This window comes from Rattus norvegicus, chromosome 9, assembly GCF_036323735.1.
Source record: "Rattus norvegicus strain BN/NHsdMcwi chromosome 9, GRCr8, whole genome shotgun sequence".
Classification (NCBI taxonomy): domain Eukaryota; kingdom Metazoa; phylum Chordata; class Mammalia; order Rodentia; family Muridae; genus Rattus; species Rattus norvegicus.
Genome location: NC_086027.1, coordinates 21,080,662 through 21,098,161, shown reverse-complemented (window position 1 = coordinate 21,098,161; position 17,500 = coordinate 21,080,662). Strand labels below are relative to the sequence as shown.

The 17,500-nt window shown below is 50.9% G+C and overlaps 2 protein-coding genes and 1 non-coding gene across 5 annotated transcripts in view; 1 reads left to right on the top strand and 2 right to left on the bottom strand.

Annotated features, from left to right (window-relative positions):
* Guca1b (guanylate cyclase activator 1B) overlaps positions 1–888 on the top strand; it is a 7,834-nt gene extending 6,946 nt beyond the window's left edge. The window contains 1 exon segment of the mRNA NM_001108198.1: positions 1–888. This exon segment is cut by the window's left edge and continues 217 nt beyond it. The gene's annotated coding sequence lies outside the window, so the exon portion shown is untranslated.
* A 1,052-nt stretch (positions 889–1,940) lies between these two features.
* On the bottom strand, positions 1,941–17,380 carry Guca1a (guanylate cyclase activator 1A). Of its 3 annotated transcripts, none has more exons than NM_001106887.2 (4): positions 11,182–11,520; positions 3,426–3,575; positions 2,493–2,586; positions 1,941–2,206 (listed from the first exon to the last, which is right to left on the bottom strand). In NM_001106887.2, the coding sequence occupies exons 1-4, from the start codon at positions 11,380–11,382 to the stop codon at positions 2,043–2,045; spliced, it is 609 nt and encodes a 202-aa protein (NP_001100357.1). In that variant the 5' UTR covers positions 11,383–11,520; the 3' UTR covers positions 1,941–2,042. The 3 variants fall into 3 exon arrangements, 2 of the variants coding, with proteins under 2 accessions (NP_001100357.1, XP_038939104.1); XM_039083176.2 differs by lacking the exon at positions 11,182–11,520 and adding an exon at positions 3,721–4,683 and having other exon boundaries at positions 1,947–2,206; XR_010054578.1 differs by having other exon boundaries at positions 2,067–2,206; positions 3,416–3,575; positions 11,182–17,380.
* On the bottom strand, positions 12,810–12,921 carry LOC120094981 (U6 spliceosomal RNA). Its single transcript, XR_005489647.1, has one exon. It is a non-coding gene; the product is annotated as a U6 spliceosomal RNA (small nuclear RNA).
* Positions 17,381–17,500: the final 120 nt, after the last annotated feature.

Genomic DNA, 17,500 nt, shown 5'->3' with positions numbered 1-17,500 from the left:
GTTGGCTCAAGCCTCCCTGTTGTGGACTTCCTGACACTCCCAGTAAGGGGAAGCAAGGGGCAAGCAGTGGCTGCTGGGGCTGAAGAAGCCCAGTGGGGTTCAGTCCATTCTTCAGCATTTACTAGCATTGTAGGAGTACGTTACTCTGCTCCACGGCTGCTCCTGGATGAACGGGGCTTTGGCTAGGAGATGTGGGGTTCCTACTAATCTTAAGGTGTTCTCAGAGGAAATGGGGCAGCTGGAGGGGGGGTGGAGCAAAGACTGGTAGAACGCAGTCGGGAAAGAAAGCAAGGACAGGGAAGGATCATAACAACCCAGCCCTACCTTCCTGAGCACTGGCTGGGGAGGACTCTCCCCAGCTCCTCCCCAGGGTGTCCTCACCAATGATGATAAAAGGGAAGGCTGCCTCTGTGATCTTCCTCCCTTGGAGGCCTGGTGGGCTTACAGGGGATGTTTCAGCTCTGCTTGGTGCTGCTCCCCAGTTCCTTCTCCTCATCCCATCTCTAGCGTGACCCGGTACCATTCCCAGCCATATGCCCACGTGTCTCCTCAAGGATGGAGACTTCTCTTCATCTCTGAGGGGAACCTGACGTTTGAGTTTCAGGCCAGAGTTTGCCTCCCAACAGTCGTTGGACTCCCTAACCTCCTTCGGGTCCACTAGACAGTTTCCAGGTTATCATGTAAATGTCCTTAATGCACCCAACATAGAAGCTACCAGGGAACCTCTCTGCCTTTCTCTGCCCCTTTCCATCTCTGCGACTGGGGAAGGCACCTCACAGGATAGGAAGTAGAACCCATGTGTCACACTTAATGATGCTCTCTGGAGCCTGATGAATTACTGCTGTTATCTTGACTAGACATACACTTCATATTAAAATACAATACACTAACTTATTGTCCTGGAGGTGAAGTTTGTTTGCTTGTTTGAGCAAGGCCCCACACTGTAGCTCAAGCTAGCTCACTGTATAGCCCAGGCTAGCCAGAACTCCTGCCTCAGGCTCCAGAGCCCTGAGATTATAAGTGTGAGCCCAGGTTTTTGTGCATGGGAGAAGGGCTGTTTGCTCTCGTTTTCTGGGACAATTGAGACGGTTCTGGAAGCCCAGGTCAGCTTGAAACCCATGGCAATCCTCCTGCCTCAGCTCCCTGAGTGCTGTTATCACGGGCGTGCACCACTGTTCCTAGCCCCCTGGGTATTGGTCTAACCTATGTGCACCACTGTGCCCAGCATGAACTTGAAGTGGTTTTTGTTTATTTTTATTTTATGTGTATGGGTGTTTTGCCCTCGTATGTCTATGCACCATGTGTGTGCACGGTCCTCAGAGGCCAGTCCTGTGGCACTGGAGTCACAGATGTGTGTGAGCTACCATGTGAGTCCTGGGAGTCAAGCCTAGGTCCTCTGCTAGAGCAACCAGTGCTCTTACCACTGAGCCATCTCTCAGCCTTCTGCAGTTTTGTAGTTTGTAGCACGTGCTATAAAGTTCTCCTAAGAATTCACTTAGATGAAAATGCCCCATGTAAAATATGAATACATCCGTTTCCCAAATCATGGAGGTACATGAGGCAGGCTGGAACCTCATCGAACGCTAACACACAGTAGTGCTCAATAAATGTTTGCTCTTCACCTGAAGCCACACAAACAGACTCCAGGGTCAGGGCAGAGTACCCTGACTGCCCAAGGCTGTGGCAGCAGAGGCAGGGTTCCATCTGAGGCTCAGGGGACTCTCTCAGAGCTTCCACATCCTCAAGGTCATGGCCTGGAAGTAGAGCGGGGCAATGGGGAAGAAGATGGGAGGGGCCAGAGAGGGACTGGCAGGAAGCAGCAGCCAGCACCCTCTGAGTTCCCTGGAGGGATTAGGAACCCTCCTTCTCTGCGCTGGGCTCCTAACTCCTGCCATTGCCCCTCCACGCCGCACTACGCACCTAAAGAAAAAAGCTGAGACTCTGTGTTCGGGAGGTTCTATGTAATGTTAAGACAAGAACAGAACAACTACACCAGGCACCGCAGGGGGCCAGCCCTCAGCACCCAGACCACAGGGTGAGGCTCAACCGGCAGCCTCCGCTGCCAGGTCGCCAGCGCCTGCCTCCTCCTGCTCGCCGTTCTGAAGTCTGCGCACAATGCGGGTCAAGTCCAGGCTTCGGGTCAGCGTGTCCAGGAGCATCTGGTCCTTCTGGACACCTTCCATGAACTCCTCCAGAGACAGTTCCCCTGGGGTGGAGAGAAAGAGATTCGCAGGATGAGGTCTTAGGAGTCCAGGGCTCAGAGGTGGATGCAAAAGGCAGGGACAGAACCAGTGCTGGGGCAATGGTAAAGGATCCAAAACTCAAAGTCTGGTGCAGGGATCCCCAGATCCAGGTCTGCATTCAGAGCAGAAGTGGGTAGAAGAGACCACCAGCAGAAGGCCCTGTGTCCTCCTCCTCTCTTGCCCCTCTCCAGGGGTGACTGCTATCTCTTCTGACCCCTCCCCTGGGGAACCCCTCCTCGGCTCCCTCACCATCCCCGTTGATGTCGATCTTGGCAAACACGGTATCTGTGAATTCTTCAGCGCTCATGGATGAGTCGCTCCAGGGATTAATGGTTCGGATGGCCTGGGAACAAATAGTGAGAAGTGAGGAGAGTCTTCCCTGTGGTGGGGGGTCAAGCAGAGCGAGCTTGTCAGACAGAACCCAAGAGCGGTACAGAGTGGAGATCAAGGTTAGGACTTCATGCACTTGGAACACCGAGGTAGGATTGTCTCAAATTCGAGGTCCGTATGGGCCAAGCAGTAGTGACTTAAAATCATTAAAGAAGGGGGGCGGGGGCGTGTTGTGGTAGCTCATGCTTTTAATGTCTGCCCTCTGGGAGGCAGAGGCAGAGACAGGCAGGTCTCTGTGAGTTCCAGGCCTGCCTAGTCTATAGAGTGAGACGCCATCTCAAAGAGATAGTGGTAAAAGTATTTGCTGCACAGATAAAAGCCAGGCGGGCTCCTGCCCCTGTAACCCCAGAGCTAAAGGGATTTGAGGGGGAGACTGGCTGGGAACTTGCTGACCACTAACCTAGCTTCAGGTTCAGTGAAAGACCCTGCCTCAAAAAGAAGGAGCAAGATGCTTGACATCCTCTTCTGGCCTCACGAATGCGCACACCCCTCACCAAACACACACACACACACACACACACACACACACACACACACACACACACACACACACACTAAATGTCTTAGTACTAAATGAAGACACTGAGTCCCAAGGAATAGTGACATAGCCCAGATCATGCAGTTAATGAGTTAAAGCTGTCATCACCACCACCACCATCACCACCACCCCCCGCCCCGTCCCAAACCCCACCCCTATCCTGGGCTACAATTTCTACCCTGGGGCTGTCCGCCTGGGCACCCACTCTTGGCCACTCCCGCACCGCTAGCCCTGCCCTCTGCACCTGGAGTTACCCGGATGATGGTGAGCAGCTCGTCCCGGTCTATGCACCCGTTGCCGTCCACGTCGTAGAGCTTGAAATACCAACGCAACTTCTGTTCCACCTTGCCCTTGAGAACCAGGCTGAGGGCGGCCACGTACTCCATGAAGTCAATATAGCCATCCTGGGTGAGGAGAGAGGGGCGAGGCGGGGTAAGCACACCAGGGCTCCGCCCACTCCACTCAGAGCCCCGCCCTCTTCAGCCAGAACCTGGTCCCAAGGCCTCTTCCCAATTCTCCCTTCCCACTACCCCCTCCAGGCCTCCTCACCCCTCACTACTGAAGCCATAAGCCCTCAGACGCTAAGCAGAAGGGAGCAGGAGTCATTCTGCTCTGCGGTGTTCAGTCCCCTTGTACCACGATTATCTGTCTTTCTGGACATTTCAACATTGCGCGCCTCGCATCTTCCCCAAAGCTGTCAATCAAGCCTGTTAGAACCAACCGCACTGCTTCCCTTTGATTCTCAATCAGGGACGGTTCCCATAGAACGCAAGCCGGGGCTGGGCTCGACTCTAGAGAGCTCTTAAGGTGCTGGCCTGGCAGGTAGGGGCAGGAGACCTCTTGGCTTCAAAGGCTCTCTCCTCTTGGCTTCAAGCTCCACTGAGCTCTACTGTGAGAAAGAGAACTCAAAGGAGCAGTCGTCCCGTCCTCACAGAAGCGCAGTGTTGGAGGAGCGGGTTTGAATCTTGCCTCCTTGATCCTCCTCCAAATTCTAGGGACAAAGGACTTTGCATGTCCCTTCTACAGCACTCGACTTACTCATCTAAGAATGGCAGTGGTGCCCGCTGCTAGAATTGCTTTTGGTAAACTGAGTCCATGTGATTCCAACACCCAGCACAGACAGAGCTCGCAGTAAGGCAGTTAATTTATTTGATTCTTTTCGGGTTTTTTGGTTTTGTTTGTTTGTTTGCGTTTGGTTTTCTTTCGAGACAAGGGTCCTCTCTGCAGCCCTGGCTGTCCTGGAACTAGCACTGTAGACCAGACTGGCCTCACAACTCGGAGATCTGCCTGCTTCTGCCCTCCGAGGGCTGGGGTCAAACTACGCAGCTCTGTTGTTCGCTTTCTTTCTAAAACATTATTTTTGTTTCCGCGTATGTGTCTGTAAATGTGTGCCGTATATGTGTGCGTGCTCTTGGAGGCCAGAAGAGAAAGTCACCTCCCCCGGAGCTTATGGCCGTTGTGAGCTGCCTGGCAGGGGTGCTGGGGGCCAAACTCTAGTCCTCTGGAGGAGCAGGCACTCTACCACTGAGCAACCCCATGACCAATACAAAGTCACTATGGGGCGGGGGCGGGGGGGGGCTCTGCCCTCACAATATATCCAATACCTGGGCATTCTAGAATGATCTAACTCTGCGAGGGCAGGACAGGAGTTCAAATGGCCCTTCAAGAAAAGGTGACATCTCCACTGAGCCCTGAAGGGGGTTGAAATGGAGAAGCATGTGACCTTCATATGTAGCAGGAAATTGTTACAATCTTAGGTGTTGAACCCTAGAATCCCAAGTACATCGGGGCAAGCAACTTACCACTACGCTACATCGGCAGCTCGACAGGACCTGTTTGTAGGATTATCCTTGGGCCCCTACCTCTACCCAGCACTTCAGAAGCTAAACATTTCAAGGAAGAGGGAGAGCCGTCAGTCCCTGTCACTCAGTTTACAACCATCACTCGGGAACCAGGAGGTCCAGGCAGGCAGATCTGAGTTAGCAGTAAGGACTCCTGTAGCAGGCAGGGTTGCCTGTGGGTGGTCTGTCTGAGCCAATATGAGCTGTCACTGGATACATGCAGGCAGATGTAGCACACAGAAGCAAGATGTCCTCTGAGAGGCCCTGGTCTGTTTGGCCTTTGGCCCTAAGGAAGACCTTGACCACATTGACCACCACAGCAAGGACCAGGCTCCTGGTGAACGTTTGCATGGTCGCATCTCGTGTCTCAGGGCCTTTTACACAGACCTGGGCTCATTCTATCCTCCCAGGATGGCCCTGGGATGGAGCAAGGCCTCTATGCAACAGTTCCCGGAGAAGTGAGGAAATGGTTTGATACATAGTAAACAGTAATTCAGCAGTGTCTTCTTATGTAGCCCAGGCTGGCCTTCAACTCAAGATCTTCCCGCCTTGGTTCCTGAATGCTGGGATAAGAGTGTGTGCCTCCAGGCCTTGTGGCTTGACTTTTACTCCATCTTCTTGTATTGTGGGACTTTTTTTTTTTAAAAAGACTCATTTATTTATTTTATGTACAGCATTCTGCCTGCATATGTGACTGCAGGCCAGAAGAGGGCACCAGATCTCATTACGGATGGTTGTGAGCCACCATGTGGTTGCTGGGAATTGAACTCATGACCTCTGGAAGAGCAATCAGTGCTCTTAACCACTGAGCCATCTCTCCAGCCTGACATTTTTTTTTTTTTAACAAGGAACTATATTGCTGTTGGAATTTCTTACAACAATGACTACGAAGAAACAGGGAAAACGTCAAAAGACCAAAGGCCCCACTTGGGAAGGACCAAACGTTGGACAAGTTGCTGGGCCTCCCTGAGCCCTCATTTCCTTGACTGAGAGGCAGAGGACAATATGAACGTTCAAGACTGGCTCAGGCAGGATGTACACACTTGTCATCCCAAGAACTCTGGAGTCTGAGGCAGGGGGATTGTTCTGAGTTTCAAGTTAGAATGCATTATAGAGTGAGTTCCAGTCAGACCACAGACATGCATCTCAAAAACAGTGTAAAGAAGTGAGGTGTGAAACGTATTCCCATCGGTAATAGCACAGTTGACAGCTCTGTGTGTGTGTTGTGTTGTGTATGTGTGGTGTGTATGCTGTGTATATGTATGTGCCTGTTATGTGTGTGGTGTGGGTATGGTGTGTATATGTATGTGTATATGTGTTTGTGTGTGTGCTGTGTGCGTACGTGGTGTATGTTTATTTGATATGTATATGTGGTTGTGTATGTGTGCACGTGGGTATGTGTGTGTGTAGTGTGTATATTATGTGTATGTGATATATGTGTGGTATGTGTATATGTGTGCTCTGTGTGTGGTGTGTGTATGGTATGTATATGTATGTGTATGTGATGTGTGTATGTGTGGGGTGTGTATATTGTGTGTGGTGTTTGTGTGTGTGTGTATGTGCATGTGTGTGTTCATGCCTGCACTTTTGGAGGTCAGAGGTTGCTGTGTTCGGTGTCTTCCTCTTTATTCCTTTATTATTTTGGGACGTGGTCTTTCATGGATCGTGGGACTCACTGACTCAGCTAACCGGGCCGGCTAGTGAGCCCCAGGGATCCTCCTATCTCTGACTCCCAGGGCCAAAGGTACAGGTGTGTGCCCGGCTTTTACCTGGTTATTAGGCAGCAAATCCAGATCCTCACTCTTGTACTCCAAGTATTTTACTGGCACAGCCATCTCCCTAGCCCTTGGTCTTTTTATTCCAGCACTTTCCATGGACTTCCTCTGCTGAGAATTTTGCTTTGCTCACTGCACCCGCAGCCACACCCAGGAGTTGACCATTTGTCCTCATTCAAGCTGACATTGAGACACGGCCGTACAATTAACCGGATGACAAACCCTTGCCTAGAAACTGGGTTTTCTAAACTCTGCACCAGTGCTTACACAGGGCGGAAGGACAACTCGTATCTGTGTGAGTTATGATAACCCTGAACAGCCATGGCCTGCAGAGACTAGCAGGGAGCAGGGAGCAGGGAGCAGGGAGCAGGGAGCAGGGAGCAGGGAGCAGGGAGCAGGGAGCAGGGAGCAGGGAGCAGGGAGCAGGGAGCAGGGAGAGCAGGGAGCAGGGCTCAGGGTGCAGGTTCCTTTGCCCACCCGGTTCACCCCTTTTCATGTATCTGGTGCAACTCCCTGGTACCTAGCTATCTTCTCACCGGAACAACTACATTTTTTAAAGGAGTCCAATGAACCATGGTTTCAGCCCTGCAGACAGACAGCCACTGTCATTTCAGTAAGGCCGTGACACTTTTTTTGACACTGGGGAATAGAACCCAAGCTTTTTTTAAAGACAGTCTCTGAGCTTGGCTGGTCTTGAACTTCCTGTGTAGCCAGGATAACTTTGAATTTCTAATTCTCCTGCTTCCGCCTCTTGGGTGTAAAGACTACAGATGTGCTCCATCTCAGCCAGTTTACATGGTGAGCTGAAGCCCCAGCATGCTACCAAATACTCTATTAGCTAACTGAGCTTCATCCACAGAACTCAGGGCCTCGAGCATAGCAGGCAAGCATTCTAGCACTGAGATATACCGCAGTCCTACAGTTCTTGGGTAAAGTATTGTATGCTCTAATAAAACTTTATGTATGGGCTGGAGAGACGGCTCAGCGGTTAAGAGCACTGGCTGCCCTTCCAGGGGTCCTGAGTTCAATTCCCAGCAACCACGTGGTGGCTCACAACCATCTGTAATGAGATCTGATGCCCTCTTCTGGTGTGTCTGAAGACAGTGACAGTCTACCCATATACATGAAATAAATCTTTATAAAAAAACTTTATTTATAAAAAGGTTCTTGGCTAGGGAAGCATGATGGCACCCAGCTGTGACACGAGCATCGAGGAGGCAGAGAGAGGAGGACCAGACACAGTTCAAGGCCCGTCTTGAACCATAAAGTGAGACTCTGTTGCAAAATAGAAACAGGGGCTAAGGGTGTTGCTGGACTGGTAGAGTGCTAGCTGAGCATACGTGAAGTCTTGGGTTTGATTCACAGCCCAGCATAAACCAGGCATGGTGGTGCACCAAGGAAGGAGGGGGCAAAAGTCCAAAGTCATCCTCAGCCTACGGCAAAGCCTTTAAGGCTTCATGAGACCCTGTCCTGGAGCTGCCATTTGAACAGCTCAGCTTTAGCCTCTCTCTGCTCTGAAGGTGGTCAGGGCTGTGGGTCCCATCTCAAAGCCAGGCTGCAAGGTCAAGAGACTGTGGCCCATAGAGTAATTGAATAGCTTGGTGTGAGAAGGCACATTGGGCATTACACAGACTCTGTGTGTGTGTGTGTGTGTGTGTGTGTGTGTGTGTGTGTGTGTGTGTGTTGACAGACACTATACAGTGTCTTAAGGTTAAGAATTTAAGGTTGGCCTTAAATTCGTGATCATCCTCCTGCCTCAGCTACCTAAGTACTGAAATTACAAGCATGTGCAACCACACCAGGCCACTCTCTTCAGTATAAGAAGTGCATAATTAATGCGTATTATAAAATCCATATTAGCCACAAAGCTCAGGGTTTCTCATATATTCATTTATCCATATAATACTTAGGAAGCACCTACTACGTTCCAGGCACTGTCCTAGGAGCTGCAGCTACAGCAATAAGCAAGACTTTCTCCCCACAAAGCTCACATCCCAGAATGTGAACCTCATACCAGAGGTTATGGCTATTTAATATCTGGCATCAGAAAGCAAGAAATTAAATGAATTCATTTTTAAATTAAAAAAATACGAATTAATAAATTGTAAAAAATAATTTAAATTTTTATACGTGGACAGGGGGTTTTCCCGCATGCATATCTGTGTACCACATGCTCGCGTTGCCCAAGGAAGGTTGTTAGCCACCACATAGATGCTGGGAATAGAACCCAAGTCCTCTTCAAGGACTCTTTACTGCTGAGATGACTCTCCAAAAATATCCCAAAAATAAAGTCTTTAAAACGAAAACTGAGCGGGATGGTGGTGACACACACCTATAACCCCAGCACTTGGAAGGCACAGACAGGAGGATCTCCAGGTTCAAGGCCAGCCTGGTCTACAGAATGGGTTCCAGGACAGCCACGGTGACACAGAGAAATCCTCTCTTGAAAAACCAAAAAGAAAAGTGGGGAGGGAGCTGCAGCCAGGGAAGGCAGAGATGGGGCCAGACCCAGTTTGCTCAATAAACTCGAACGGGACGGTCAGCACGCGTGTTGGTGAGAAGGCTTGAGCAGAGATTTGTAACAAGGAAAATGGAAGCCAGCATATCGAGAGGAAGAGGATTCTAGCAGCACAAAGACTCAAGGGAAGGCTGCGAGGTCCTGAGGAGGCTGAGCTGGGTAGAAACAAGCAGCTGACTGACGGTTCTGTTTAGGGGTTCTGAGAATGGGGATGGGGTCTCATGCATCAAACGCTAGCTGGTAACTGTGTAGCTGAAAGTGAACTTGACTTTCTTCCTGCCTCTACTTCCTGTGCGCTGTGGTTACAACGCACAGCACCACGCCCACCCAGCTCCTAACTTTGAAAAGGACTGAGTTCCAGACAACACACGTGACAGAAACTGAAGGGATCGCACACCAGTGACAAGGGTTAGGTGAAGGTAGAGTTGCATTGTGGGTGATTTATAGGAATCTCCCCACAGACACGTCTTGACTCCAAGGGCTTCCGTTAGCAGGAGGAGACAAGATGGTCCAGTGTGTTGTGGGTAGGTGCTGGGATCCCTCCCAACCTGGCCCGGAGGACCACTGCTTCCCTGGAGCACTTCGAGGTGCCCACCCTTGTGACTCCGTCACTTTGTCACCCTATCTTGGGCTCTCTGGCCCAGCTCCCCTTAGGAAGAGCCCTTGGAGCCAGGACACTGCCCTTGGGCTGATCCTTTAGCGCGCATAATCCTATTGGGCCTCTTAACTCGTGTATTAGTGAGTTTTAAATAGCCACACAAGGATCTTGGCATTCTCTAGAAGCACCGACCACAGTGGTGTTTTTGAAGGGAGGGGTGCCCTCTGCCATAATGGACACGTGGCCCCATATCACTGATAGACCCCATATCCCAGTGAGGGGACAGCCCAGCTGAGAGTCAGCAGACGGGGCACACGGTGAGGAAGCAGGTGTTGATTCTGATTCACCATCTTTATGCCCGATTGTTCTAGATAAATGGCCGCTTTACAAATGAGCTGCAATAAATTCCCTCCCTCTCCCTCTCTCTCCCTCTCTCTCCTTCTCTCTCCCCCTCTCTCTCCTCTCCTCTTTTCCCCTCTCCCCCTCTCCTCCCCTCTCCTCTCCCTCTCCTCCCCCTCTCCTCTCTCTCTCCCTCTCTCCTCTCCTCTCTTCCCCTCTCCCCCTCTCCTCCCCCTCTGCTCCCCCTTTCCTCTCCCTCTCCTCCCCCTCTCTTCTCTCTCTCTCTCTCTCTCTCTCTCTCTCTCTCTCTCTCTCTCTCTCTCTCTCTCCTCTCCTCTCCTCTCCTCTCCTCTCCTCTCTTCTCTCCTCTCTCCTCTCTCTCCCTCCCTCCCTTCTTCCCTCTGACTCGATGCCTCAAATCTAAAGAACATCTAGGGGTCTCTGCACAAGCATCCCACCCACCCAGAACCAGCACCTCGGAGTGCGGCCATCTTGGAAGCCTTCGCTCCGGTCTCGGAGGCCGCTGAACCGTTTAGCGGGTAGACAAGGAACGCCTTGCCTTCCGCCTCTGACTTCTGTTTTCCCCTGTGAAGTGGGTCTTAGTTATTGCTAAACCCCAAGGGCCTAAAGCTGAGATGCTTAGGGCAGTTCTGTGGGATCAAATCTCAAAGTCCACCTTCCATGAACAAGATCGACTGGCTCAAGCTGCCTCATACCTAAAGCCGAGCACGGCAACTTACACTTGTATTCCTAGCAACTAGGAAGCTGGGGCAGGGGGATGGATCACCATGGGTTGAAAACCAGCCTCGGCTCCACAATAAGATTCAGCCCCCCAAAACAATGGGAACCGGAAGTTACTGTTGGGACGGTAGACTGCTCCGGCTTCTTAGGGATCTCCTGAGAATCACGACCTTCCCATCCCTCCCGTCCTCTGCCCACCTTGTTGAAGTCAAAGGTCTCGAACATCTGTTCCACATACTGGCTGGCTGAGGGGCTCAGGTTCTTGAGGCCAAAGAATTGGCGGAATTCGTAGAGGGTGAGCTGGCCAGAGGGGCACTCCGTCATGAATTTCTTGTACCACTGATGGCATTCGGTGCTACTCAGCTCCTCCACCGACTTGCCCTCCACGACGTTGCCCATGGTCCAGGCTCACGAGAGACGGACAGATGGACAGACCGCCCTATTTCCTAATGTCCCCTGCACAAGGGTGGCTTGGCTTTCAGAAACTTGACCTCCCCTCTCACCCACCTAAGCAAAGATAGCCGGGTGAGTCGGACTGAAAAGGGAGAGGAGCAGGCCGTAACTCATCCAAACTAGGGATGCCGGAGGACTGGTATTAAAAGATGAGGGGATTTTTCTTGCCCAGCTTGCAGTCTGCTAATCCCTTCTTAACAGGATCCAGAGGGTGGCTGGCCAGCCGCTGCTCTGATCCCGTGACCTCCGTGCCCTTTGCACAAACTGAATTCACAATACTCTACTCTCACCTTAAGACATGGAACTGCTGTAATATATTAAATAGATCTGGTTCCTTTCCCACACTGAGGCCATGCTGCCGCCCTTGACTGGGCGTCTGTATGCAGCTGGCCAGGGCTGGGTACACTCTCCCTGGCCGTCACTGAGGGCTTCAGTCACATGAGAACTGTGCAAGTTCAGCCTTTAGGGACTTCTAAGACATGTCCCCAGGAGCTGGAAGGAACCCCGAACAGTATATTCCATTTCTCCCGGATGGAAGCATTCCCTCCTGGAGAGAAAGAAAGGGGATGATGAAATGCCCATGAAGCAAGATTCCAGAGACCCTCCTGGTAGTCACATAATTAGCAAGCAATTGCTGAAGGAGAGGAGACCCCTGGTCCTCTTCAAAGTTACCCAGGGAGCTTGAAGGATGAAGCCTTTGTGAGAGCCATCACCCAGTGGGAGGGTTTTCAGTGACAAAGCTGCCCAGATCCCAAACCCAGTCGGCACTCTCCTGGCACAGATGAGACACAGGACAGGGCCTGGCCACTCTCTGAAGAGAGTTTATAACGGCAAACCCTTCTTCAGCTTCTTGAAAATGTGGAACAGCATCTGTGGCACCAGCAATTAAAAGACTTTGAACAATGGCACTGAGTTAGGGTGAAAAAAAATGTCACCACCCATTGTTGTTGGTTGGGAATCTCAGTATCCCCCCCGCCCCCGGTGGGTTACCTCCCTAGAGGTTTTTAGAGAGAGGTATCTGGGAGCCCACACACCGTAAAGGTGTGCCATGGTGTGAGCTGCACCCCCAGAACAAGATAGCAGACCCCTACTGCTGAAGACCTGTGCTTTAACTGTAGGGCATGCAGAAGCCAAGCTGGACCTGAGCAGGAAGCGTCTCTGTGTCCCATGGTCCCAGAAGGAACCGCACCGGCTGCTGAAGAAGCTTCTCCGACCGTTCCCCCATGCTACATTGCTGTGATGGTTAGCATGTGATAGCTCCTGAAGGCTCATGTGTCTCCAGCTGTTTGGGAAGGTTGGGGAGGAGGCTGAGCCTTGCTGGAAGAAGAGAGTCGCCAGGGTGGGTGATGAGGTTTTTTTTTTTTTTTTTTTTTTTAAATATGGAACGCTTCACGACTTTGCGTGTCATCCTTGCGCAGAGGCCATGCTAATCTTCTCTGTATCGTTCCAATTTTTTTTTAGTATATGTGCTGCTGAAGCGAGCACAGGTGATGAGGTTTTAATGGCCTAGCCCCACTTCCCGTTCCTGGCATAGGAACAGAATACGTGACAGGCATAACGATGTGAAAACGAGTGTACCTCGGCCATTCTGTTTATTGGTGGCACACACAAATAAAAACGTAATAAAAATATATAAAATCATGCCTTCTCTACGGTGATTCACAAGGAGTATCGTTCACGTAACCCCAAGGACAGTTAACCCCAAGGAGAAGACACCAGTCAGATCGTCTTGACATCTGCTTTAAGGTACACACAGGAGAGCGTCCCCAGCTCCGGCTGTGTTCTACAGTACAGGGATTGTCCCCAATCTCAGCGGAGTTCATCTTCCCCTCAGCACCACTGGGGGTGCCGAACCAGCGCGCCACACCGCAGAACATGACCACAGTGCAGCGGTTAAACCTGCACACACTCGTTTGCCCACGGTTTCCGTGCCCGGGCTTCCCGGGCTGCTGTGGGGGAGTCGGTGGCTTCCTTCCATCCGGGTGCTCCACTGAAGAACGGGCTCTGACTCGTTAGAGCTGGGGACCGAGTTCCCTCCCTGTTGCTGTGTGCCTGGGGCTCCAGCTCCTTTAGCTTCTTCCTGGAAATTGTCTGAGGACAGTCATGGGTCGTGTGTGTGTGTGTGTGTGTGTGTGTGTGGTGTGTAGTGTGTTTTCTATAATCTGCCCACACCTTCTGTTCCAGAGCATGGCACGCCTCTTACTCCATCAAGGCAGTAAGGGGAGGCTCCTTCAATGAGCTAATGAGTCTGATACAAAACACCTCTGCCACATTCTGCGGATTCTATGGAATAAAGTTATAGGCTTCACCAGCACCTCAGGGGTGAGGACTGTACACAGACAAGAGGTTGGGAAGTGGAAATCACCAGGGATACTTCAGGATCTGTGGTGACATTTGCCGTTGAGCAATGACAGAGACATAGCACTCTACTGTCTGAAACAGCAAATAGTGGTGTGGCCAGGCTACCTTAGGAACCCAGAAGGCAGACGTCGTCACTCCTCTCTGTACCCTTCAACACCCAATACCTCCTATCCTGTGTTTGCTGGCTGTTTTTTCCTCCTCACCACAAGCAGACACTGATCCCCTGTGGACTGGCTCTGTCTCCTGTGACTCAGAGCTGGCTCATCCACTGAGATGCACTAGATGAGAAGGAAGAGGCAGGAAAGGTGGACTGGGTACCACAGGCTTCACTCCTTGCTGCTGCTGGGTCACGGTGGAGAAACGGACTCTCCTGGGTTCAGCCCCAGTTCTTGAGTTCCCATGGCAACACTTCCCTTCTCTCCTTTCCCTCAGCAGGTGTGGTGCTGCTCACTGGGACTTCACCTACAACTCTGTGTGTGTGTGTGTGTGTGTGTGTGTGTTTTCTATAATCTGCCCAGAAGGTATGGGATCCTGCAGAACTGAAATTGCACACTGTTCTTATTTTAGGATGATGGGAACTAAATCAGGTTCCCTGGAAAAGCAGTCAGGGCTCTCGACCACTGAGCCATTTCTCCAGCCCCCTTGATTAATATTTTCTGAGAGTTACATCTTGATTTGTTTAACTGGGGATTGAAGCTATGCAAGCTCTCGACCACTGAGCCACCTTCCTCAGTATTTTTTAACTTTATTCGGACACAAGGTCTAACTTAAGGTGCCTGAGGTAGCCTCCAATGTGCGATTCCCCTGCATCGGCCTCATGCGTGGCTAGGATCACAGGCTCATACCAGCAGACCAGGTTTCAGGTTCACATTTGAGAGGAGATTGAGCTCAAATACATTGTTGAGGAACAAATGTGCAAACGTGCGATTGCAGAAAGGGTTGAAGTGTGAACAAACACAAGTGTGACTGCAGAATGGTGGAGCAGCGTGACAGGCACCCACGAGGACAAAAACAGGGAAATCCGAGGAGCATGCGTAACCTCAGAAAGGCTCCATGCTTCTCTGGATAGTTTTATAGCCGAAGCAAATGGACCAAGAAGTGTGGGTGGGTCAGGAGAAGGACGGCAGAAGTTGGGGCGTGGCTGAGCTCACTCTGACTCCCCAGAACATAACAGAATCCTGAGCAAACTGTTAATGCTGGGATTAAGACGCTCCATCCCACTCCGTCCCGGTGAGACCGCGGGGACAGCTACTTAAAGGGCGCGATGGAGGCTGTGCTTCCGAGATGAGACTCCAGGGGGCGCAGAGGCTCCGGCTCATCCACTTAACTCCTGCTGAGAGCTCACCCTTGCACCCTCAGCGTGGGTCGAATGGTCTGGAAGGGCACAAGCGATCTCGCTGTTGTAAGACGATTAATTTATTGAATAAATGAATAAGCCCCTTATTATACACAGCCTGAACACAGACAGCACTTATCTCTGATGCTTCTCCAAACTCCAGCAACATGGCAATAAGTGATGTTTTAAATACAAGTCCCAAGAGATTAAGGCAGATGGCGGACAAGACCAACATAGTGGTGTATGCCTGTAATCTCAGCACTCGGGAGAGGCTGAGGCAGGAGGATGGCAAGTTCTAGGCCAGTATCAGCCACAGCAAGATCCAGGCCAGCCTGGGCTACAAGATAAAACCCCACATCAGAGGGAGCTAGCAAGAATGGTGATTTATCAGAGTGGAGAACATTGAAACCTCCGTGTTCTCAAGGAAGAAAGGAAGGGCACGAACACAAGTCTAACCCGAGCCACAGAGGTCTAGGGCTCAAAAAGGGAGCATGCCAGGACCTCTGGAGCCAAGTCTGGGGTGCAAGACATGAGGGTCGTAAAATAGGATTGCAAAAGCAAATGAGCTGCACAGATTGTGTGTGTGGGGGGGGTCTGTCTGTGTGCATGTGTGTGCGTGTATATGCATGTGTGTGTCTGTGTGTGTATATGTCTGTCTTTGCGTATGTGTGTGTCTGTGTATATATAGTGTGTATGTGTGCGTGTGTGTGCATGTGTATATATAGTGTGTGTGTGCGTGTGTGTGTATGTGTATATGTATCTGTGTGTGTCTCTGTGTGTGGTGTGTGTGTGTGTGTATACGTGTGTATGTATAGGGTGTGTGTGGGTGTGTGGGTGCATAGTGTGTGTGTATAGTGTGTGTGTCTGTGTGTGTATATAGTGTGTGTGTATATAGTGTGTGTCTGTGTGTGTGTGCATGTGTATATATAGTGTGTGTGTGAGTGCATTATGTGTGTGTGTGTGTGTGTCTGTGTGTGTGTGTGGTAGGTCAGTTAGTTTTGTTTTTTGAGACAGAGTCTTGCCATGTAGCCCTGGTCAACCTGGCACTTGATAGAGAGACCAGGCTGCTCCAGAACTCTTAGATGCCCACCTGCCCTGCCTCTACCTCTGCCTTTCTCTGCCTCTGTGCCTCTGCCTCCTGAGTGCTGGGATTAAAGGTGTGCAACACCAGCTGGAGAATAGGCATCCTAGGCCTCAGTGACCTGGTTGAAAGCTATGCAGCTGGACTAGCAGAGAAGCCCCGGTCAGGGGTGGGGTGGGTACAGTCTGGGGAGGATGGGAGGACCCTCTGAAAGAGGAGGGACAAATCTACAGAATGAGCCATGGTGAATGGCCACCCCATTCCTTCCCACACTGGTTCCTTGAAGCCAGTGTTGGCAAGCTGAAGGAGTGCCCATGGTAAGCAACTGGCAGCACAGGTTAGACCAACCTCTCTCTGGGGTCCTTTCTTCTTCTCTCCCTTGCAATCTTTTCAGACAAAGTGCTCTATCTCTCCCTGCACCAACCTCACCTCCTGTGTGTAAGAGCTAAGTTCCCTGCCATGTGTGGCTGCTGGAACTCATGGCTCTCACGAATGAGAGCAAGACTGACGTACCCAGGTGTGCTGCTGGTAGCGTGAGAGCCCGTGCATAGGCAACTTAATTGTTAGACTTGCAAGTCTAATCAGCCGTTCTGGACCATATGAGAGAATAGGAACAAGGGCTTCAACTCCAGCAAGAGCCACGAGTCAGCACTCAGGAAGCAGAGGCCTACAGCTAGATCTCTGAGTTCGAGGCCAGCCTTGCCTACATGGTGAGTTCCGGGACAGCCAAGGCTACATAGAAAGACTCTGTCCAACCCCACCCCCACCCAAACAACAACAACAAAAACAACCAAAAAACAAAAACAAAAACAAAATGCCAGAAATAATTAGGAACATAGCTTAACTAGTAGCAGGCTTGTCTAGCATACACGAGCCCTCAGTAGACTGGGAGTGTGGTCTACTATGATCCTTGACAGGTTAGATAGGAGGGCCAAAAGTTCCAGGTCACTCTCGGCTACATAACAAGTTTGAGACCAGAATGGACTGTGAAATCCCGTCAAAACAAAACAAAAGGCTGTTCTTCCAGGAGTGGTTATTAGAAACATGCTCACTTCCTGTACTGTCTGCAGGCTACAGTCTGGCATAAGATGACCTCACGAGAGAGCAGGGTCCATACGTAGGCAAGCTGTTTTAGCCTTGGAGAGCATTGCCAAGCGTGGTCCATGGGAAAACTGAGGTCAGCACTGACTGACAGTTGACCCTGGCAGAAAGCATATTCTTGGGGCAGAGGGACTAAGAGTAAGAAAAAAATTCTTCAAGCCCTTCTGAAATTAACCCACTAGGCA

Excerpts from the sequence above, each read along its gene's own strand:
- Guca1a (NM_001106887.2), bottom strand. The coding sequence starts at position 11,382 with ATGGGCAACGTCGTGGAGGGCAAGTCGGTGGAGGAGCTGAGTAGCACC. Across the intron at positions 3,576-11,181 it reads AGACCTTTGACTTCAACAAG|GATGGCTATATTGACTTCAT; the intron begins GTGGGCAGAGGA and ends CTCCTCACCCAG. Across the intron at positions 2,587-3,425 it reads AGCTGCTCACCATCATCCGG|GCCATCCGAACCATTAATCC; the intron begins GTAACTCCAGGT and ends ATTTGTTCCCAG.